Consider the following 22,432-nt stretch of genomic DNA (forward strand, 5'->3'; position numbering starts at 1 on the left):
GGAGCTGTGGGGGGGGGGGGGGCAGCAGGCCTGGGGAGGGGTCCAGGAGAGGAATATCTGGTGGGAAGATCCATGTCTCCTCTCTCCCAGACCCCCTTCCTCCAGACTGCTCCCTTCCTCCAGCCAGTCTGCAGGGACAGAGCAGTCTGGGCCCATGCCTCCCGCCCCCCGGCTCAGCATCCCCCTCTCCATTCCCCAGTCCCAGGGCTGCCAGCCACAACTTGCTGTCCCCAGTGTCAGAAGTCCTTTGGAGGGGCAGCTGTGTCCTTCCCAGAGGTTCCTTGCTCTCTGGCAGCACCTGGGGAACAGGCCAGGCGGCCACCAGCTCCGGAGTCAAAGCCTGCCACCCTGTAAAATTCCAGAGGGGAAGGATCTTGGGTACTGGACCTGCTGCTGGGGCGCCAGGACTCCGGGCCCCCACCTACTCCACCTGTCTTGTTCCCCTCCCTAGCCCTTTTCATGCCTCTCTCCAGAAGCCCTAGGATCATAGCTCCTCCCCCACATCGCCCCCAAATCCTGGGCCAGCCGAGGCCTGCCTCCGCCCCAGTGCTGCAGGCTCCTGCTTGCCCTGGCTGTGTGGGGGAGACGGAAATGCAGAGAGCTAGGAGCCGGGAGACCTCATCCTACAGAAGCGGGGAGGCCCTGGAGGAGAGACCCTGGGTGAGTGGGGCAGACTGTCGCTGTTAGGCCGTGTGGCTGTGATCTGGGCCCGCTGGTGTGAAGTCTGAAGGAAGAGGGAGACCCAGGGCCCTACCTTTGTTCCAGCCATCCCGGAAGCTCATCCCCCGCCCGACCCACTTTCCTTGACACCTTTTGGGGACCCTTGGTGAAGGGGACTTTCCCATACCCCAACCCCCGCCGAAGGACCAGTGAGTCAGGCCAGCTCAGCACCTGGGGAGCCAAGGCCAACCTGCCTGGAGATCCAGGAAAATGTCCCATTCTTGGCCCACTTGCTGTAACTCAGGTCCCTTGTTGGAGGACTCTAGGACGGAAGAGAGTCCCTCCCTCTCTCCCAAGTCCAGAGCTGGTGAAATGGACATCTGTTGTACAACAGGGTCCTTCCTCCCAGGGACCCTCCTGTCCCTCTCCCCCTCCACGATGTCCTTGGACACCCCCATGTACACACAGACGCCCACATGAGGAAGTTCATCCAGATAGGTGTGTGCACCCTCGCGGCTCATGCATGCACACACACACACGCACAGAGTGTGTCCCTCCACACTCGTGCCCAGGCTGCCTGCTCTCCATGCACCCGCCTCACTGATCTGCAGCCTCCTGCCCCTTGCTGCCTTCCCACAGCCTGGCCAGAGGCCTCCTCCCTCCCCGGTGACCTTCCCCAGGACGTGGGAGGAAGAGTGGGAGACTTGGCTGTCCGGATCCATCTACTCCTCCCCTGCCCGGTGATTATCTTCCCCTAGCGAGGGGGATGCCCAAGGCCGGGCTTTAGGCCATGGGAGAGGAGGGGGAGGGCCGGAAGGGAGCCGTGTGGGACAGCTGCAGGGAGAGCTGGGGCTGGCTCACAGTTGGGAATCAAGATGCCTGGACCTGTCTCTTGCCCTCTTCTGCCTCCCAGGTGGTTTTCTCCAGAAGGAATCAGTAAGGTGCTTTGAGACCTTAGGAGGACCCCAGGGGTTCTCTAGGGAGAGGATGTGGGTTTGTCTGTGGGAGGGGTTGCCGGGCAGAAGACTCAGCCCTTGTGATACTTTTTTTTGCTGAATGGAGAGGCTTGGGCTGGGGAGGTGGCATCTTATCTGTCAGATCCTTTCTACCCCCTCTCTGGAGCCCCTCTTCCATCCAGGGGCCTGACAGGTGTGCCTTCTGTGGCTGGGTGCCTTCTCTGGGAATGTCCACAAGACCGGCTATGGAGTCCTGGGTGTTTTCAACAAGCCCCTCTTTTGTGGGGAGACTCTCAGGCAGGGTCTAAGACCTGACCACCCCCCCACAACCGCGTCCTGCCACAGCTCTTCTACTTAGATTCTGAATTAGGATATTTCCACCCTCCCTCCTCTTCTCCCCTGTGCTGCTGCTGATGGACACTCTGCTAGAAAGAGTAGAGTGAGGTGACCCAGGGGAGGTGGGATGGACCTCTTGGCCAGACCGGGATCTTGTCTTTGGTATCAGCTTCCCCAGTTGCTCTTTGTGCCTCCCCACTGCTCCCCTTTGAAAGAACACATGCGTGCATGGATATAGACACACACACACACACACACACACACACACACACACACACACACGCTGCCTGGAAAATCTGATGATTTTGCAGTGCTCAGTTTCCAGGCCCCTGTCCAGAGGCCGGGTGGGTGGCTCTGAGGTTTGGGGCTGGGTGGAGTGGGGGAAGGGCAGGCAGCCCCTGGTTCTGAACTGAGCCAGAGGGAGACTGAGCAGGTCTCCATGCAGGCCTGTCCTTCCTGCTGGGGCTGGCCCCTGAGAGCCTGGCTCCCACCAAGGGGTCTCGGTGTTAGGTTTCTATACCTGCCTGTTTTCTGCCTATTCCCCCTCCCCGTTTCCTGAGTTAGCGTCTGAGTCCTGGGCCTCTTTCCCGGGGCCCAGAGCCATTTCTTCCCCTTTTGTTCTCCCTTCCCACCCCAAGACAGCTGACGGTGGGGACCATCAGCTGTCTTGGGGTGGGGACACATGGGTGAGCAGTTCCAGGTGAGGAGCTGGATTTAGGCCCAGGTGAAGCCCTCTTGCTTTTAGGCCAAGCCTCAGGGAAGCTCCCCTGGGCCTTCACCTGCCTGCAGCCTGGTGGGGCCTGGGTGGGGGAGAGGTGGGAGGTGGCAGGGGGATGGGTGGGCATCACTGATCTAGGTGGGTGGGGGAAGGAAAGCAGATGTCCTAGAGATTTAAGTAGCTCCTCAGAGGGGTTCAAGCTGAGGGGACCCCAATTTGGGGACGAGGACCAGGATTTGCCTTCTGGGGCTGGGCACTACCCTCTCTGGAAATCAGCTTCCTCATCTGGGCGGTGAGGATATGGGAACAGATTGGTCCCAAGGGCCAGGTGGGCTCTTCTAGATCTATAATTCCTGTGACTCACAGCCTTTAGAATGTGCTCCTGTGCCTCTGTCCACAAAGGCATGGTGCCACATGGATGCCCAGAAGGGGACACAGACTCCCAGCGGGTCCCTCCACTCCACAGCGACACACATCCATGTGGTGTCACCAGGATCCACCCCTCCCCCCACAACAGATCCCAAACAGCCTATCTCCCACGTATTGATAGAGTCAACAGAATCACACTCGTCCCCTGGGGTCAGGGAGCGGGGAGCCAGCTGCTTCTGCTCTGTGTGTCTACTGGCAAGGCCATCTCTTGTCTTGGTCTTTCCAGAGGCCTCCCTGGAAAGTCAAGCTCTGGAGGAGGGGTGGAGGCAGGGGAGGCAGCGGGAGAGGTGGGCTTGTCTGAAGCCTGACAGGTGCCGTCCCCTTCTACCTCCTGGGCCCTGGGGTCTTTCTCCCCTCACGGAAACTTGCCAAGTTTCTGCTGCTGCACTGGGTGCAGTGAGCGGTTAGGGTCTGGGCTGAGAGGCAGCCCCTCGCTCTTTGGCTTCCTGCTGCCTGCCATCTGCCTGGAACTCGGCCTTCCCAACCTTGCCCGCCTGCCCATCCACCCGCCAGCCTGCCCGCCCGCCTGCCCGCCAGCCAGCGGGGCAAGGGGAGGGCTGGGGGGACTGGCTCCTCCCCTGCTGCATCTTGTCTTTCCTTTACAGACGTCGGGATGAGGCTCTCAATGCTGTTTGCTGCCTTCCTCTGGCTCCAGGGTTTCTTGGCCAAGGTATGGTGGGTGCTGGGGGCAGGTGGGCGGATAGGGCCCTGTCCTCCGGGGTCTGTCCAGGCTCCCACCTCTCTGCAGGGCCCCACAGCTGGTCTACATTAGGCAGAGCAGAGGCTGCTCCTTCCTAGCTGCTGGCTCTGAGCACGGCAAGAACGAATTGCTTCTGCCTGCCCGGGGCTGCCTCCCAAGCCATCTCAGAAGGGGGTGATGTCCTTTTGGCCCTGTCTGGGGTAGGGCTGGACAAGAGGACAGCCTTCTCTCTGATCCTGGCCCTGTCCCCCAGTGGCTTTCACAGAGGCTTAGAGTTCTGGGGTCTCCTCTCCCCTCCTCCCTTCCTTCCCACAGGGAGATGAGTGTCATTCCCTGGCCAGGAGCCCGGACGGAGAGAGTGGAGGTAGGTGTCTTCAACAGGGGAGGGAGGTCTGGGAGGTAGGGAGTGGGGGCAGGCTCAGTTTCTCCATGCCAGACTTGGCCTCTACTCTGCACACCCTCCTTTTCTTTTTCCTTCCGTCCTTTTTTAGAGGAGAAAGGGCTTTGGGAGACTCTGAGTGCACCCTCTTTCCCCAGGACCACCTCTGAAAGTCAACGTGAGCAGCCAGGGCAGGCCTACTAGCCTCTTTCTGAGCTGGGCAGCCCCAGGGCCAGACAAGCTGAGCCATGCCCTCCGCCTCACCCACCTGAGTCCCCTGGGCTCTCCAGAAGGGCAACCGCTCCAGGCCCACACCAACACATCCAGCTTTGAGTTCCAGGACCTGGTGCCAGGAAGTCGCTACCTGCTAGAGGTGACTGCCCTGCAAGCCTGTGGACAGAACACCACCATCACCATCACCGCCCACACTGGTGTGTGATCCACAGGCTAGGGGGGCCAGGGGTGGGCCGGCATCACCCAGGGTCCGAGCAGGAGATAGCTGTCCTGGAGGGTTGGCTAAGGAGGGCAACTTCTCTGAGGACCATGCCTGGTCCAGTGACCCATGTAGAAGCACTAGAAGAACAGGGTTGATACCCCTTTGGCCCTGACCTTGGTGCTTCTCTCCACCTCTGACGCAGCCCCATCGACTGTCTGTAATTTGCGGTTCTACAGCCCTGGGAGCCCATCCAGCCTTGAGGCCTCTTGGGGGGCTGCCCCCGGGGAGCAGGATGGCTACCAACTTCTCCTCTACCACCCAGAATCCCAGACGCTGGTGCACAATATCTCCATGCCACTGGGCACCCTGTCCTATAATTTCAGCCACCTCCTAGCAGGTAGTGAGTATGTTCTGGAGGTTACTACCTGGGCTGGCAACCTCCAGGCAAAGACCAGCGTCCACCAGTGGACAGGTAAGGCAGGCACCTGGCAGGGCACGGATGGTAGCCGATCTGGGAGCGATAGAGGCCATCAGAGCCTCACGGGCAACCCTGTCGCCACACAGCTGGTTGACACTGGGACGGCCTGGGCTGGCGTCAGAGTCCGACTCCGGGCCTCTTTCTCAAGCCTGGCTTTGTTCTCGCCATCCTTCTTCCAGCCCCCGTGTCTCCTCCCAAGCTGGTGCTGCGGTCCCTGGGCACCAGTGCCCTACAAGCCTCCTGGAACAGCTCCGAGGGGGCTGCCTGGCTCCGCCTCATGCTCACGGACCTCCTGGGTGGCACCAACCTGACCACGGTGGTCAGACGCGGGGTCTCCAATCACACCTTCCTGCACCTCTCTCCAGGCACCCGCTATGAGCTGACGCTCAGTGCTGTGGCCGGGCCCCAGCAGGTGGCGGGGCCCAATGCCACCGAGTGGACCTGTGAGTGCTTTGGGGGGCATCTGGGGGACACAGCAGAGGCTCCTCAGCTCTTCTCTGGCAGAGGGGGTGAAGAAAGAGGGATACAACAGGTGGAGGCGGGTGGCTTTGGATTCCACGGGGAAGGGGTGAGGCTCGCAGGGAACACCCCTCCTGCTGGCCGGTGGGGCGTCCACGTGAGGCAGTGCATGGGGTTACTAAGAGCCCCGCTGACATAGATACCCCTGGTCACCGGATGTGTCGTTATTTCTGTGACCGTTGTCCGTGGCCAGATCCCAGAATTCACCCAGAATGGCAAATGGCGTCTGCCTGCCTCTGGACAAGACACTTTCTGGTGCAAACAGGTGGAAGCTGGCACGAGGAGGGGAAGATGGCTCTCGTCCACCATTTGGGTTTTTCTGCACATCTTTGCTCTTTGCCCCCCTAGATCCCTCTGCCCCTCTGGACCTGGTGCTCATTCCCCTGCCCTCTGCACTCTGGGCAAGCTGGAAGGCAGGGCCGGGTGCCCGCGATGGCTACCTGCTCAGGCTGAGCGGGCAAGTGGAAAAGAACAGCACTCGGGGCCCTGGAGCCCTCAACGCCACATTCCCGGGGCCCCTGCCCGCTGGACACTACATTCTGGAGCTGAGGGCTCTGGCTGGGCCCTACAGTGCCTGCGCCTGGGCTAGTGCCTGGCTGCGTGGTGAGTCTGGGCTGGTGGGGAACAGGCTGGGGTCCTGCCCTGGGGCACCTGTGAGGAGAAGCAGCTGGGTCCTCATTCCCCAGAAACAGCATCCTCTGCAGATTCTGCTGCCCAGCCCAGACAGAGCAACGGGACCAAGTTACAGCTGGATGGGCGGGCGGCCACTGGGGAGCCCAGGAGGGAGGCACAGCTCTATGATGAGGGAGCCCCAGGCCTCCTTGGAAACACCTCTGTGCCACCTGCCACCACCCGGAGCACGACCCAGAGCCTCACAGACCATACCAGTGAGTGCCAGCTACTGTGTCCCCTTACCCCGGGGTGAGGCCTTTCCTTGGGGAGGGACCTCTGGGTAGGGGGGGAAGCTCAGGAAAGCTGGGAAGGGGCTTCTCAGGGCCACAGACACTATATGGCCCCCTGACCAAACTGCACCTCCCTTCAGAGCCCCTGGTGCCCCAGTCCCTGGAGGTCACTGGCAGGAACAGCCCCTCTGACCTGGCTGTGGGTTGGGCCCCAGTATAGCAGGGGCAGCAGGAAGGCTCCAGGGCCACCTGGCATCAGGAGGGCAGCCAGAGGTCATGGGGCAGTCTTGTTGCCTTGGGACCAGAGAGTTGCAGCCTGACTCCCAGGTCTCTAATGCCCGGCTCCCGCTACATTGTGTCAGTGTGGACCTGGGCAGGGAACCCCAGCTCCAGCATTGTGAGGACGCATGCCTGCCCCCATGATTTCCTGGGCTGCAGCTTTCGGGAGGCTGGCCCAGGACCGTGGGGCTGGGGTCCTGGCTTCCTTTACTGCCTGCTCTTCTGTGTGCACATTCTGGATTTGGAGGGTCACGTGCCCATCCAAGAGGGACTTTTGGTGAATCTGTTTGCAAGTATTTTCTACTTCCTACCCTCGGGTCGGCCATCCATCCATCCATCTAGCCAACAAATATTTAGTGTTTCCCATGTTTTAGGTATGGGGCTAGGTGCTGAGGTTAAAACTCATGAATAAGACAATCTAAAAAGGAAGACTGACAAGTAAACAGAAGAGTATATATACGTGTATACACACATGCACACACATATTCTATGCTATTTTATGTATCAGATCGCAAACGTAAACATGGGATAGGGATATGCACGATGTATTTCAAACCATATGCAGACTGTCTTCTTACAGGTGAAAATTGATGACTATCAGGGATTTTAGGTGGTTCAGTCTAATCTTTTAGGACTCACAAAAGGGAAACCTCTTAGGGAGTCAGGGAAGGCTTCTTGGAGGAGGAGGAGGAGAGTGAGCTGAGAAGGCTACGGTCTGAGTCAGACAGACAAGGGCTTTCTGGAGAGGCTAAGCACGCACCAGGGCCCTCAGGAGAGGTGGTGTGGGGAGGGAGGAGGGTGAGAGAGAAAAGGAGAAAGAGGGAGAGAGAGAGAGAGAATGAGCTTCTGGGAACTGAATGTCAGCAGGTGAGCTGACCAGGGCCCTAGGGGGTTAAAGAGGTGGGTGCTGGGTCTTGTGGGGACCCTGTGAGCCAGACATCACACCCTCAAGGAACTGACAGTGTGGGGAGGAGGTAGGGGAGCAGACAGGGCAGAGATCCATGTTTTTCAAGTGGTTTCCTTCCTTCCTTCCTTCCTTCCTTCCTTCCTTCCTTCCTTCCTTCCTTCCTTCCTTCCTTTCTTCCATCCTTCCTTTCTTTCCCTCTTTCTTTCTTTCAGATTTATTTAGCTATTTGAGAGAAGTGGGGAGGGGCCTGGGGGAGGGGGAGAGAGAATCTCAAGCAGACTGGCTCAGCGTAGAGCCAGATGCAGGGCTGGATCTCACGACCCTGAGATCATGACCTGAGCTGAAATCAGGAGTCAGAGGCTTAACCAGCTGAGCCACCCAGGTGCCCTTTTCTTGGAAAGAAAATTGAGCGTGCTTGGAGCCCCACAGAAGCTGGATTTGTAGGCTGGCCATGTTTGGGGCTCTTGTGGAGACCCAGGAAAAGGGTGCAGGTAGTGGGAAGGGGGAGGGGAAAGAGACAATGGTAAGGCATTTGGGTCATTCCAATGCTGTTTCTTCCTTCACCTTGCAGTCCCTGCTCCTCCTGCCAACCTGAGCCTGGGCCTCGCCTCCCAGCCTCCTGCCCTGACGGCCTCCTGGAGCCCCCCACCCGGGGACAGGGATGGCTTCCAGCTGTGGCTTTACCGCTTGCAGCCCCTGACTCTGGAAAGCAGGGAGACTCTGCCTCCGGAAGCTCAGAACTTCTCCTGGGCCCGGCTGCCCCCAGGCACCGAGTTCCTGGTTCAGCTGGCCACCCTGCGGGGGCCAGATGAGAGCAGCAAAGCCAATGCCATAGGCTGGACGCGTGAGTGCCACCCGCACACCCCTTTCTCCCTGGCCACCCTTGCCGGCTGGATTCCCCAGAAACTATGTGTTCTCCTCGATGTCTTTGTCCCTCCCAGGGACCATGTGACCTTAGATAGGCCTGAGAAGAAGCTGGAAAGAGCTCTGGCCTAGGAGGCAGGAGACCTGGGTGCTAGCTGGGGCTCCATCCCCAGAGCAAACCTTGTTCCTCTCTGAGCCTCAGTTTCCCCCAGTTGCAAAGGAGGTGCTGACTAGGTGACTGGGCCAGGCTTATGTGACTCCGGGGCCTGGGCTCCAGCTGAGGGTGAAGGGGTGCTGCTTGGGCCCCCAGGCATTGCCTGTCCTCGAGAACCTGCACAGTCACGTGGGGGTCTTTAAAAGCTGCTTGGGTACAGGGTCTAGAGCTTGGAAAAAGCACCTGATTTAATCCTGGGGCTGTCCAGTCCAGCCCTGAATCCGGGAGTGGTGCTTTGGTAGGGAGAGGGCCTGATTCATTCGTGCACTCTGGGTGAGCTTGAATGCGGCTGTCAGGGACGAACTGTGAGCTGTGATGTGCGGCCGCTTCTGTTGGGGAGATGCTAGGGCTCACTTGAGCACACTGAGCTGCTGTTTCCTGACTGGGGAGGATGGGGGGGACACTCAGGGGAGCGGGGAGCCAGAGGTTTGGTTTGCTTTCTCCTGCATTCATTTGCCAGAGCTGCCATCACAGAGCACCCCAGGTTGGGCGGTGGGGGTGGGACTGGGGCTCCAGGAGCAGAAATGTATTGTCTCCCAGTTCTGGAGGCAGGAATTCTGAGATCAAAGTGTTGGCAAGATTGGTTTCTTCTGAGGGCCCTGAGGGAAGGATGGGTCCCCGACCTCTCTCCTTGGTTTGCAAATGACCATCTTGTCCCTGTGTCTTCACCTGGTCTCCCCTCTGCGTGTGGGTGTGTCTGAATTTCCTCTTCTTATGAGGACATGGGTCCTGTTGTGATCTCATTTTACTTAATGATCTCTCTGAAGACCTTATCCCCCCCCCCCCAAAAAAAACGGTTATATTCTGAGGTCTTGGGGATTAGGACCTCAACATGAATTTTGGGGGGGATGTGGTTTGGCCCATAACACCCCTCTTCTCATCAACCTTCCCATATTTTGCTCTCCCCACAGCCCCCCTCGCCCCTCCTCTGGTAAATGTGACCCCTGAAGGTCCCACCCAGCTCCGGGCATCCTGGGTCCATGCTCCTGGGTCACGAGATGGCTACCAGGTGACTCTGTACCAGGCAGGGGCCCAGGCAGGGGCCAGCACCGTGGGAGCTGAGGTGGACAGCACGAGCTTCTCAGCTCTGACCCCAGGCACCCAGTACGAGGTGGAGATTGTCTCGAAGGCTGGGCCCCTCCGCACGGCAGCTGTCAACGCCTCCGGCTGGACCTGTGAGTGGGGGCTGGAGAGGTGGGCAGGGCTGCCTCTGAGACCCCTGGATTCTTTTCTCGATAGTCCCTGAGCCCCCACATTAGTTCCATTTCTGAAACTCCACACCCGAGGGCCCCACCTGGGGTCAGCGGGCCTGTGGCCTCATGCGCTGGGCCCTCAGCAGCCGGCCTCACCCGCTCTCCTTCCCTCCACAGCCCCGCTCACGCCCAGTGAGCTGCTGGTGTCCATGCAGGCGAGCAGCGCCGTAATCAGCCTGGCCTGGGCCAGCGGTCCCGGGGGCACGGGCTGTGCCATGCCCGACTCTCAGAGGCTGGCCGCCTCTCCTGGGAGCAGCGCCTGGGGCTCGGCCAGGCCCGCCTCATTCTAAGGGACCTCACACCCGGACGTAATCTCTCCCTGTCCATCCTGTGCCAGGCGGGGCCGCTCCGGGCGTCCACTCACCCCGTGGTGCTGCCTGTTGGTATGTCGGTGTCTGTCGGGGGAGAAGGACATAAACGCCCGGTCCCAGTCCCTTTGTATCTGCTGGCTTTGAGAGCTGCTGAGCCAGACGCCAGCCTCTTGGGGTGTCCCGACGCCCACACAACACCAGCCCTTTGCTTCCTGCAGAGCCTGGCCCTGTGGAGGACGTTCGGTGTCAGCCCGAGGCTACTCACCTGGCCCTGAACTGGATGGTGCCCTCGGGGGACGTGGACGTCTGTCTGGTGGTGGCGGAGCAGCTGGCCACGGGAGGGGACGCATACCTCGTCTTTCAGGCCAACACCTCGGGGGATGCGCTCCTCGTGCCCAGCCTCATGCCTGCCACTTCCTACCGCCTCAGCCTCACCGTGCTGGGCAGGAACGGCCTGTGGAGTCGTGTGGTCACCCTGGTGTGCGCCACCTCTGCAGAGGGTAAGTGCTTCCCATGACCTGGGGAGCCCCCTCTGCTCCCTTAGCTCCCCTCCAGCATTGCCCACAGAGGTTCTCCCTGCCCTGGCTCTCCCTGCCGGGGGCTCTCCCTGTTCCCCAGCCCCCAGGGCTTTCTTTGGCCCTGATCCACATACCATAAGCTCTTGAGCTCCTGTCCGGCCCCCTCGCCCGGGGGTGGGGGGTGTCCTAGTCTTTATTTAGTTGTGCGCATCTGATACTAGTTGCCAGGCATTAAAAGAGGTGCCAGGGACATGACTGCATGGCCCATGCCCTTGGCTCTGGCACCTAGTTAGGACCTCACTCTTCCCCTCGCCATCCCCAGGCTGGCACCCCCCAGACTTAGCTGCAGCCCCCCAGCTGGAGCCAGAGGCAGGGACAGGAGTGATGATCACACGGGGTATGTTTGGCAAGGACGATGGGCAGATTCAGTGGTACGGCATCATTGCTACTACCAACATGTCACGTGAGTCCTGGCCCTGGAGGGGATGGGGAGTGCCTGGCCCCTGCCTAGCATGGGACGGGCGAGGGGGCTCCAGACCCTGGGCTGGAAAATGCAACATCCGAGGCTGGCGTGAGCACTGGAGCAGGAAGGGAGACCCAGAACATTCTTATGGATAGGGCTGCTGTTGTGCTGTGCGTGGTGGGAATATGTGAGAGAAATGGGGTAGCTGCTTTGTGGTGGGGAGAGTGGCTTCAGCCCCACGGCTGACTCTGCTCTGCCCCTTTCCTGTTCCTCTGCAGTGGTTCGGCCCCCGCAGGAAGCCATCAACCACACGTGGTACGACCACTACTATGGAGGACGTGACTCCTACCTGGCCATCCTGATTCCCAACCCCTTCTACCCCGGGCCCTGGGCTGTGCCGAGATCCTGGATGGTGCCTATGGGTACAGAGGACTGTGGCCAGACCCAGGAGATATGTAATGGGCAACTCAAGGCGGGCTCCCAGTACCGGTGAGGGCTGAGACTGAAGGGAGGGGGGAGCCCGTTTCATAAGTGAGTTTCACTTACGGGTTATTTGCACATTTTCTCCATAAAAGATCTGGACTGACTTACAAAGAGAAAGCATTTGCTGGTCCGTAAGGGCCCAGGGAGTTATTTTGACTGGGCCTCCTGGCAGGCGAGGCAAAAAAGGGAACACCCATCTGTTACGTGGTTCTTTTTTTCAGAAAAAAAAAAAAAAAAAAAAACGAAACAGAAACGGGAGGGGGATGAATTCTGTTTCAGCTTGCCAAGGGTGTGCAAACACTTATTTCTAAGGCTTCTTGCTGTGAGAATAGGGTAGGGGAGATGGAAGCGCAATTAGGGGTGGCTTGTTCTAAACTTGCCACGTGACACATAGCCTGTTAGCAGGTGAGGGGGCCTCTCACTTTCTGAGTGTCTACTGCTCATAACTCTATTTTCTGGAAAGGGCTCTGCCCTCTTTGCCCCTCCCCAACAGAAGGTCCTATTTCTCTACCCCAGGTTCAGTGTTGTGGCTTTTACCAGACACAGCCCTCCTGAGACCATTATCTCCTTCTCAGCCTTTTCAGGTAGGGTGGGCACCTGGCTACGGTTCCAGCTGGGCCCCAGGGGAGGGAAAGAGTGCTGGGGACCCCTCTCCCCCGTCTCTTCTGAGGCTGGAGGAGGGATTGAGCGTAGACTCCAGAGAGAGAGCAATGTCCTACCCAGCAGAGCTGGGAGACCCAGAGCCAGGCATACAGGTGCTCCTGGCACCAGACTTGGCCTGGGTGGGCTGAGGGGGCGAGTAGAGGAGGCAGGGACATTAGTGAAACAGTGTGTCACTCCCCACGATCCAACTACCTTCCAGCACTGCCCTTCTCTGTGCTGCTTCTCCCAGATCATCGAGGTTCTAGAACAGTCCAACAGTCTAGAACGGTCCGATAGAGACAGAAAGCAGGCCCCAAGTGTGAGCCATATATGTCACTCAATATTCCTCCATAGCTACATGAGACAGGTAAGAACAAACAGGTGAAACTAATTTTAGTAACATTTTATTTAAACCAAGATATTAAAAAATTATTATAGCCACATGGGATCAGTTTAAAAATTATTAATGAGATATTTTACACTCTTTTTTCTATTACTAAGTCTTTGAAATCCTATGTGTATTTTTTTTCTAAAGATTTTATTTATTTATTTATTTATTTGAGGAGAGAGAGATCACAAGTAGATGGAGAGGCAGGCAGAGAGAGAGAGAGAGGGAAGCAGGCTCCCTGCTGAGCAGAGAGCCCGATGCGGGACTCGATCCCAGGACCCTGAGATCATGACCTGAGCCGAAGGCAGTGGCTTAACCCACTGAGCCACCCAGGCGCCCCCCCCATGTGTATTTATACTTAGAACAAATCTTAATTTGGAGCAGCCGTATTTCAAGCGCTCAATAGCTCCACGTGGACCCCTAGCTACCATACTGGACAGTGCGGTTCTAGAAGGTCTAGGAAGCCAGGTCCTCACCCTCTTTTCTTTGAGAGGGTCATAGAGGGGTGGAGAGTCTTTGGGGCATGCTCAGAAGCCAGGGGCAGGGAGAGCTGGCTGGGCTTCCTGGGTCCCCGTGCAGGACGGTCCCGCCGATAGCCATCTCTGGCCTTGGGCTGGAATTTGGGACTTCAGAGGCGGGTTGTCACCGTGCCCTCCATCCCGAGGTTTCAAGTCCAGGAGAGGTTGGCCTGTCACCACAGGGGGACAAGGGCTACTCCATTCCACCCTTTCCTTCGCCCTTCCTAGAGCCCCGGGCCAGCATCTCTGGGGCAGCCATGCCCCTCCCCGCAGCAGTGGCCATCATGGGGGGCTGTGTCCTCACCGTCTGTACCGTGCTGGGCCTGCTGTGCTGGAGGAGGGTGAAGGGGCACAGGTGAGTGCAAGGGTGGGTGGAGCCAGCATGGCTGGGGGAGGAGGGGCTTCTTCCCCCCCCCCCATGCTCCCCACGCCCCTGCTCCCTTGGGCTCACTCCCATGCGCCTCTCCATCCTTCGCAGGGCAGATAAGACTCGGTTTTCCCAAGAGCTGACAGCTTACAACCTGCGGTGAGGGCGTCTTCCCGTCTCTCTTCGTGGCGTGCTGGGCAGTGAGGGCCTGCCCTGCGCCGGCCACAAGGCCACTGCCCCCGCTGTCCCCGGCAGCCTGCCCTTTGGGCCAACATCCCTTCCTGGTCTCTTCATACCTTTGTCACACCTTCGCAAAGGTGTCCCACCCAGAGCTCTCTGGCTCCTCTCTGCTCTTTCAGCCTCCTTCTCAGGTGCTGCCCTTGACCCTGACAAACCACCTGCGAGGTGTGGGGCTGAATACCTTTCTCTCCTTTCCTTCTCGGGGGATGTGAGATCTGTCCCTCTACGCTCTGTCCTTCCTGCGCTCCCTGACATTGACCTCACCTTGAACTGACATCAGGGAGCGGCGGCTGTGCACAGAAGCCCTCCTCAGCACCAGGGACGGGGTCTGCAAGATTGGCGGGCGCCTTCCTGTGTGGAGCCTGACTGCCCTGCCCTCCTCCCCCCTTCCCCTTGTCTGTCTCTTTGCATTGGGGGTTGGCAGCCCCGAGGTGGGGTCCAGGTCTGTCTGTCCACGCATGCTCCCATGTGACCAGGTTGAGCTGCCAGGACTGAGGTCGGTTGGTGGCTCTGTTCCCACCACCCACTGAGCTCAGGGTGGGGCTCCGCTGTCGGCCTACCCTCTCCCCTTCCCACCAGGCGGACCCACCGGCCCATCCCAATTCAAAGCTTCCGGCAGAGCTATGAGTCCAAGAGTGCACATGCTCACCAGGCTTTCTTTCAGGAGTTCGAGGTAAGGCCGCTAGCACCCTCGGGCTCAGAGCAGAGAGGACCTGAGGCCCCTCACTCAGGCTGGACCTGCTCCCAGCTGTGCACCCCCGCCTCCATCCCTCTCTGGGGGTGGGGTGAGATGGGTCCTCTTCAGCAGCCACGGCCTGCTTCCCAACCTCTGCAGGAGCTGAAGGAGGTGGGCAAGGAGCAGCCCAGACTGGAGGCGGAGCACCCGGCCAATGCCACGAAGAACCGTTACCCACACGTGCTACCCTGTGAGGGCCGGAGCAGGGCAGTGGGCACGGGGAGGGGGCCGTGTGTCCACCCGGCCCCGGACACTCAAGTTTTCCTGTCTGCAGATGACCACTCCCGGGTCAGGCTGACCCAGCTGGAAGGAGAGCCCCACTCCGACTACATCAATGCCAACTTTGTCCCAGTAAGGGCCACCTGCAGGGCTGTCTGTGGGGGGTGTCTGCTTGGAGACGGGCGCCTTTGCAGGACACACTGTCCCACCCTAGCTCCAGCAGTTGTCCTCGAAGATCACCAGCTTGTATTCCTCTAGTCAGGCCAGCGGGTATTTGTTGAGGGCCTACTGTGTGCCAGACACTGTACTGGGCCTGCCGGGGGCAGAGCTGGCTACCTGTAGTCTCGGCTTCAAAGGAGCACACTGTCTGCACGTGTGTGTGCGTGTGCCTGCACACGTGTGCATTGCGTGAGTGTGTCACCTCTACCACTCAGTGTGACAAGTGCTGTGTTAAGGGAACAAACATGGTACTCAAAGCACATAGAAGAAGAAATTAAGTCTACCTGAGGAATCAAGAAAGGCTTCCTGGAGGAGGGGACATGTACTTGCTTGAAGGATGAGTAGAATTTTGATAAGAGATAAAAGAGGGGAAGGGCATTCCGGCTGGCAGGAACAGCCAGAGAAGAGCTGAGTGGGAGCGTACAGGTGGTGTGTGGCGCTGAGGTTGCTTGGTGGTGGCACACGAGACGGGAAAGGCACATTGGGTCTGGATGAAGGAGGGGCTTGAATGTTAAGTTAAGGGCTCTGGATTTTACTTGGGCAATGGGGAGCTATGGAAAATTTTGAGCATGGAAGAAACATGAGTTTGGTTTGAGAAAGGGGCTGGTGAAGAGGTTGGACTGGGGACACTATTTCTGGCACGTGAGGACCTTGTTATTTTCATGTGGGTTGTTCTGGCCCCTTAAAGGTCATGCTAGGGCGGTAGTGGCAGGGTCTCTGAAGCCACCCCTCCTGATCTGAATTATTGGTGCGCACGTGTGTTCAGTATCTCCCTCCTGGAGATCTTACCTAGGACATTTACTGCTGTGTGCTCGCTGGGGCCTGGGGGACCAAGGGGTTACCGAGGAACACGTTCCTGTCTTCCACCGCCACAGGGTTACACCGACCCTCAGGAATTTATTGCCACCCAAGGGCCTCTCAAGAAAACTCTGGAGGACTTCTGGCGGCTTGTGTGGGGAGCAGCAAGTTCACATCATTGTCATGCTGACTGTGGGCATGGAGAATGGGAGGGTGAGCATGCCCTGCAGTTTCCAGGAACGGCCACCAGGTGGCAAACGTTCTCCTTACAGGAATGGCCCTCCTGCTGTCTCAGCCTTAGGTCTGGGAATGTGGGTCAGGCAGGAGTGAAGCCAGTTAGGCCTAGAGGTTGGTGCGGGGTCCCCAGGGCCATCCAGAAGAGGGAGGTGGGAGGAAGGACTAGGTACTTAAGCTCCCAGGTTGACTCCGTTTCTTCTGACCTCTGCTGTTTCTCAGTTTCTCCACTTCCTCTTGCTCTAGGCAGAGAAGGGCATAGAAGTTAGGAGAGAGAATGGGGTACAGATGGCTCCAGGGTGGGCATCAAAAATAGGGCATTCTGCATCCTTTCTTCCAAGAATCCCAGTGGATGTGTCCTCCGTGCACTGCTCAATGCAGGGCCCTGGGACAGAGAGAATGCCTGCTGGGTCCATCCTCCAGCTGGCGCGGTGAGGCAAGGCCAGACAGCCCTAAATAAAGCCACCTAGTTTTGCAAAGGACCCCAGCAGCTGCCCTGAAGTCCTAAGGGTCATATGAGAGGTGTGGGGGTGATGGTGCCAGAGGCCAGCCAGAGGAGAGTGGCTTCTGGACGAGGTAGCCATGGAGCTGGGTTGGTACAGAGAGCAGAATTTCAGCAGGGGGACAGTGACCAGAAAGATGGGTGGGAAGGGTCATCTGGATAAAGCCACAGCCACCCCCTCTGCTCTGACCCTCTGACCCTAGGTGCTGTGTGAGCATTACTGGCCAGCAGACCCTACCCCCATCACCCACGGTCACATCATGGTCCACCTGCTGGCCGAGGAGCCTGAGGATGAGTGGACGAAGCGGGAATTCCAGCTGCAGCATGTGCGTGCCCCAGGGTACAGGGCGGATGGGCACCGTCCAGGGAAGTTGGCTAGGGAGGGGAGAGGGAGGCACAGGAAGGTTAAAGTTTTCTCCAAAGCTGCACAGTGAGAGGTGGAGCTCAGGGCTTCCTGCCTCACCCCACACCCCTCGTGCTCATGTGCCTTGCCAGGCTGTGACAAGGGCAGACCAGGGCAGGAAAGCCAGGGACCGTCATCACCCCTCTGCCTGGGCACCCTCAGAGGCAGAGACTACCCAGGAGGCTGGGGAAGGAAGGGGGCAAGGGAAGCATCAAATCTGAGGGGCAGGCATCAGCCACCCTACCCTCAGGGATCTGGTGAAGAAAGCTGAGGGGGGAGCAGAGGGAGCCCAGGGTTAGGCTCCCCCACCTTGACGCCCCCCACCCCCGTCAGGTTGTCCAGCAACAGCAGCGGAGGGTGAAGCAGCTGCAGTTCACCACCTGGCCAGACCACAGCGTCCCTGAGGCCCCCCGCTCCCTGCTCACCTTTGTGGAGCTGGTACGGGAGCAGGCGAGGGCCACCCAGGGCACCGGCCCCATCCTGGTGCACTGCAGGTGAGGGCAGGCGGGCCTGGGGGGCGGGGCTCGGGGCCTTGGGGTGGGGGGACCCCCCTCCACCCACTCAGCCCGGGTTGTCCCCACAGTGCGGGTGTGGGCCGCACAGGCACCTTTGTGGCCCTGTCAAGGCTGCTGCGGCAGCTGGAGGAGGAGCAGACGGTGGACGTGTTCAACGCTGTGTATGCGCTGCGGCTGTACCGGCCCCTTATGATCCAGACCCCGGTGAGGGCTCCACAGGGACCTGAAGGAGTGGGCGGGACGTGAGTGGCCCCGGGGCCACAGCGGTCTGGGGGGCGGGGGGGGGGGGTGGCAGGAAAGGAATCTCAGGGACACACAGGGGACCTGGCGGGGGGGGGTTCGAACAGGTAGCCACCCTATCTGTCTCCCTTTCTGTCAGAGGGGAGGTGGGACAGTCCCCTGCAAGCTTTAACCCCTTGCGGCAGCGTGGGGAAGGTTCCCAGACGTCCGCCTTCCTCACCCCATCCCTGCCTTGCTGGTGGGAGGCTGGAAAATCTCCCGCACTGGGCCCTGCTCCCTCAGCTGACTCAGTTCTCCTTCTCCTGCCAGAGCCAGTACATCTTCCTGCACAGCTGCCTCCTGAACAAGATTCTAGAAGGGCCCTCTGCCACCTTCGAGTGAGTCGTAGCTCCTTTGGGGCCCTTGTGGTGTGAGGGGGCACAGGGAACCTGTGCCCCCTCACACTAATAGGCCCCCGATCCTGTCCATGGGCAGAGCTGAGAAGACTAGAAGCGGGAGCTGGGGAACCCCGTGTGCCTTGTCCCCTGTCCACCCCTCCCCCAGGTCCCAGCCCATCTTGGTGACAAACTTTGCACAGGCCTGCGCCAAGAGGGCGGCCAATGGCAACGCTGGCTTCTTGAAGGAGTACAAGGTGTGTTTCAGACTAGGGGGCTGGCAACCAGGGCGGGGGCTGTCCCTGCCCAACCGGCCCTTCTGTGGGCTCTGTCCCGCTGAGCCTCCTAAGGCCCTTCTCTGTGGCGCCAGCTCCTGCTCCAGGCCATCAACGACGTGGCTGACTCTTCTGCACCCCCTCCTGGCTATGAGCAGGACAGCACGGGCTCCTGTGAGTGCCTGTGGTCCCACTGGGTGGGCCCCCCGCAACGGGCGTGGGTGGAGGGCTTTTGGCACCCTCACCCTCTCCATCTCCCCTCAGACGACGACTATCAAGTGCGGTTTTCTCCAGTGGAGGACAGCCCCCCTAATGAGATGCTCGAAGCCTGTCTTTTCTCTGTGAGATGATGCCCTATCCCTTGCCCTCTCTGGTCATTTGTGCTTCTTGGGCTAGAGCTGGGGTTTCTGGGGGCTCCCTAGAGCTGTGATGGACAGGGAGTGCCCTCCATCCCTGGGAGCCAATGTCGTGTGCTCTACAGGGTGGGCCTTCGGGCCATGACCACGTTGTGCTGACTGGCCCTGCCGGGCCCCGGGAGTTCTGGGAGCTGGTGTGGGAGCACAGGGCCCACGTGCTGGTCTCCCTGTGCCCGCCTGACACCTGGGAAAAGGTGAGGGGGTGCAGAGAGACGATGGTGGGGGGAAGCCTCAGTGTTGGGGCAGGGCTGGGGGAGCTCATGGCGGGGCCTATGACCAGGGGTGGGCAGAGAGCTTGGGAAGCCACCTGAGCGGCTCTGACTTGGTCCCCGGTCACAGGAGTTCTGGCCAACGGAGATGAGGCCTATTGTCACAGACATGGTGACCGTGCACTGGGTGGCCGAGAGCAGCATGGCAGGCTGGCCCTGTACCCTCCTGAGGGTCACACATGTAGGTATCGGGCCCACAGGCTGAGGGGTGCTGGGCTGTGTGGGGAAGAGGCTTGTGCTGGTTTTCCTCTGCTCCTCCCTGGGCTGGTGCCAATGGCTTTGCCCCCAGGGGAAGAGCAGGAAGGAGAGGCAGGTGCAAAGACTGCTGTTCCCGTGCTGGGAGCCAGGGCGGGAGCTCCCGGCCACCACCCTGCTGCCCTTCTTGGCTGCCGTGGGCCGGTGCTGCTCTCGGGACAAGACAAAGCCAGGCACGCTGCTCAGCCACTCCAGGTGCTGCTGGACAAAGAAAGGGCTGGGAGGGGGGGTGTGGGAGTGGGTGCCCAAACCCCCTCACTGCCTCTGCAGCAGGTCCTCACATCTCATCCCATGACTTGGGTCATGGGTCAAAAGGGCACACTTTCCCAGTGCTCCTATCTCCTTACTCTGCCCTGATATCTCTGGGGAGTATGACATCTTTTAAGAATTTACCCCCTCCTGGCTCAGGCCCCGGCCTGCTGGCCCACTAGGTGCCCAGGGGTCCCTTCCCAGTCCCCAGGCCCAGGTGGGGTTCCCCATATACCTGGATAGCCCAGTGTTCTCTGCCCCTCCCCCCGCCCCGGACCCCATCTGACCAGAGGTCAATTGCAGCAAGGGTGTGGCCCAGCTGGGCACCTTCCTGGCCATGGACCAGCTGCTACAGCAGGCGGGGGCTGAGTGCACCGTGGACATCTTTAACATGGCCTTGCAGCAGTCACTGGCCTGTGGCCTCATGACCCCAACATTGGTGAGAGGCCCCCAGGGATCAGCTGTGGGAAGGGGTGAGGGAGCAGGGAAGGTTCCAGGAGCCGTCTTTAGGCAGCGTGCTTTGGGCAGCCACTAGGTGGTGCTGGGGACCACGATGCTCTGAGATGGAAGCCTAAGGGTTGGGAGATGCAAGGGAGACTTTCTGCCCCAGATGTGGCAGGCAGGGTGAAGCTCCTTCCCCCACGTCTGCCCCCAGGAGCAGTATATATACTTCTACAACTGTCTGAACAGCGCACTCATGGACGGGCTGCCTTGAGTCAGCACTGGTCATCGTGCTTATGTGGGAACAGAAGAGGTCTGGGCCCTGCCAGGCAGGGACCAGCAGCCTCAGCACACCCGCTGGGGCCTGGCTTCTTGTGTTGTGACGGGCAGAGTTGAGGAATAAAGAATGTGGTCAAGCCTGAGACTGAATGTGTTCTGTCCGTCCACCCTCCATAGAGGAAAGGAATGGTCTCTAAGACTTGTGCAACATGGGGCCCAATGGGAGGGCCTGGTGGGCAACCCTGAGCAGGGTAGGGTCTGGCTGAAGGGTCTGACATGCCCCCTGCATGCTGATGGCTTTTCCTGGGGAGCAGACCCTGCTGCCTCATCTTCCAGCTTTCCAGTGGCCTTAGACTTGAGTCTCTAGAGTCTTGGGGTGCCCCAGATTCAGAGCCCTGGTTACTCAGGGTTCTCCTGCCCCACCTCCCACCCCTGTATGCAGTAGGACCAATGGTGTTTCCTTCTTGCGTTTGCTTGCCTTCTCCCGCCATCCCCAGCCATCTCTACCTGCCAGTGTCCACAGGGTGGCCCTCAACCCCTCTCTGCTGCCCCCAGGGCGCAGGCACCGCAGCCTCACCTACGTACGAAGAAGGCAGGAGCTGGGGGCTTTGCTGCTTCATGGGATGCTGCTGCTCAGGCCAGAGTGGCCAAGTTTTCTCTGCTCCTTCGCTCCCTCCTTCCTCCCCTGCGCCATAGGAGGGAGGGAGGAGAGAAAGCAGGGAGGGAATTTTGGAAGGGAGGAAAACCAGGAGGAGAAACAGAAAATAGGGTGGGGTTGAGGACCTGGGAGAAAGCAGTCTGTCCCACCCTGTAGGACTGGACTGCACACCACATGACATGATATGGCCTCATGAGTTCCTGTCTGACTCCCAGACTAGACCGTACAATTTTGAACAGTGAGGTGCCCGATACTCAGCATCAGTTGTCCCTGGTGGAAGGCCCTGGGATGGGGGTCGGGGCACAGAGAGAGCCTGGACAAATCAGAGTGGGAGGCCCTGAGATGCAGTTAGATCCCCAAATGGAAGAGGAGGCAGAGCTCTCACTGGCCAACCTGAGTTCCTAGTAAAGTACGAGGGGTCAGCGGTGAGAGAGGGACTTTCTCAGGCCTGGTTGGAGAAGGGGAACAGAGGAAGGGCTCTCTGCTCCATCAGGACCCTTCCCAGGATGAGGTTAGGCTCCGGTGCTCCCCAGGAGGAATGGAGGTCATGGCCATCATGACCCTTAAATTGGCGGGCTGGAGACTAGCTCTGAGCCCCCCAAAACCCGCCATGAAGGGCTGCTGCTGAGGTTGAAACAGGGCTCAAGCATGGTTTTTCCAGTCTGGGCCCCTCACACTGCAGCAGCGGGAGCTGCAAACAGGCAGGGGAATGGAGCCAAGCTATGGATGAGTGAGGCCGGAAACAGAGGCTGATCTGGGAAGGCAGGGGCGGCTTGCATTTCTGGGTCTTTTCTGGTAATGAGAGCCAGGACCATCCGTGCAGGACCTTCTCTGGCCTTCCTAGGGGGCTCAGCCCCATTCAGGGCCATGGCCCCAACTGGAGCCTGGGGTCAGGATCTGATGGCTGACCTGGGGACCTTGGGGGTTAACAGCAGAGGCAGAGAACGGGACTGGGTGGGGAGTGGTTGATGTGAGGTATGAAGGGGTCTGGAGGTATGGGGTAGAAGGAATAATGGCTGCCTCTGAGTCTCCAAGCGTTGGGGAATACTCTCTGGTTGGGCCACAGGAAGGTAGAGCCCAAATGAGAGGGCAGGCTCTAGCTCTGTACTGGGGTCTGGTTCAGCGTGGAAGAGAACAGAGAAAGCAAAAGGCTACGTGAAGGAAGCACGGCCAGCTCAGTCTGGTCTAAGAAGAGAGCAGATACTTCATGCACCCCTTAGCCACCATCTGCCCTGCCTGTCAAGGCCCTGGGACCCACCAGAAGACCCCGCCCCTCGCCCCCAGCTCAGCCTCAGGGAGACTGGGCTGCAGTTACTGCGCTGGACTCCAGGTGGCGCCCATCCGCGGACTTTCAGGAAGCCTCTGATAAACCAGCCCAGCTTAGTGTCTA

The 22,432-nt window shown here is 59.4% G+C and overlaps 1 protein-coding gene across 1 annotated transcript in view; it reads left to right on the forward strand.

Moving 5' to 3' along the window:
- Positions 1 to 20,495, forward strand: part of LOC125085792 (receptor-type tyrosine-protein phosphatase V-like) — a 25,986-nt gene extending 5,491 nt beyond the window's left edge. Inside the window, 34 exon segments of the mRNA XM_047704539.1 lie at positions 3,705 to 3,769; positions 4,115 to 4,163; positions 4,337 to 4,609; positions 4,817 to 5,086; positions 5,272 to 5,535; positions 5,960 to 6,214; positions 6,298 to 6,498; positions 8,271 to 8,543; positions 9,689 to 9,952; positions 10,148 to 10,225; positions 10,228 to 10,413; positions 10,560 to 10,841; positions 11,182 to 11,322; positions 11,601 to 11,811; positions 12,322 to 12,389; positions 13,582 to 13,708; positions 13,832 to 13,879; positions 14,540 to 14,633; positions 14,796 to 14,886; positions 14,971 to 15,047; positions 16,010 to 16,090; positions 16,092 to 16,145; positions 16,872 to 16,994; positions 17,405 to 17,565; positions 17,655 to 17,790; positions 18,136 to 18,203; positions 18,301 to 18,457; positions 18,571 to 18,649; positions 18,740 to 18,816; positions 18,957 to 19,085; positions 19,231 to 19,341; positions 19,450 to 19,610; positions 19,968 to 20,103; positions 20,320 to 20,495. Of these exon segments, the coding sequence (XP_047560495.1) occupies positions 3,705 to 3,769; positions 4,115 to 4,163; positions 4,337 to 4,609; positions 4,817 to 5,086; positions 5,272 to 5,535; positions 5,960 to 6,214; positions 6,298 to 6,498; positions 8,271 to 8,543; positions 9,689 to 9,952; positions 10,148 to 10,225; positions 10,228 to 10,413; positions 10,560 to 10,841; positions 11,182 to 11,322; positions 11,601 to 11,811; positions 12,322 to 12,389; positions 13,582 to 13,708; positions 13,832 to 13,879; positions 14,540 to 14,633; positions 14,796 to 14,886; positions 14,971 to 15,047; positions 16,010 to 16,090; positions 16,092 to 16,145; positions 16,872 to 16,994; positions 17,405 to 17,565; positions 17,655 to 17,790; positions 18,136 to 18,203; positions 18,301 to 18,457; positions 18,571 to 18,649; positions 18,740 to 18,816; positions 18,957 to 19,085; positions 19,231 to 19,341; positions 19,450 to 19,610; positions 19,968 to 20,103; positions 20,320 to 20,379 (4,850 nt within the window). The 3' untranslated portion in view covers positions 20,380 to 20,495.
- The last annotated feature ends 1,937 nt before the right edge of the window (positions 20,496 to 22,432 follow it).

This window comes from Lutra lutra, chromosome 15 (assembly GCF_902655055.1).
Source record: "Lutra lutra chromosome 15, mLutLut1.2, whole genome shotgun sequence".
Lineage (NCBI taxonomy): Eukaryota > Metazoa > Chordata > Mammalia > Carnivora > Mustelidae > Lutra > Lutra lutra.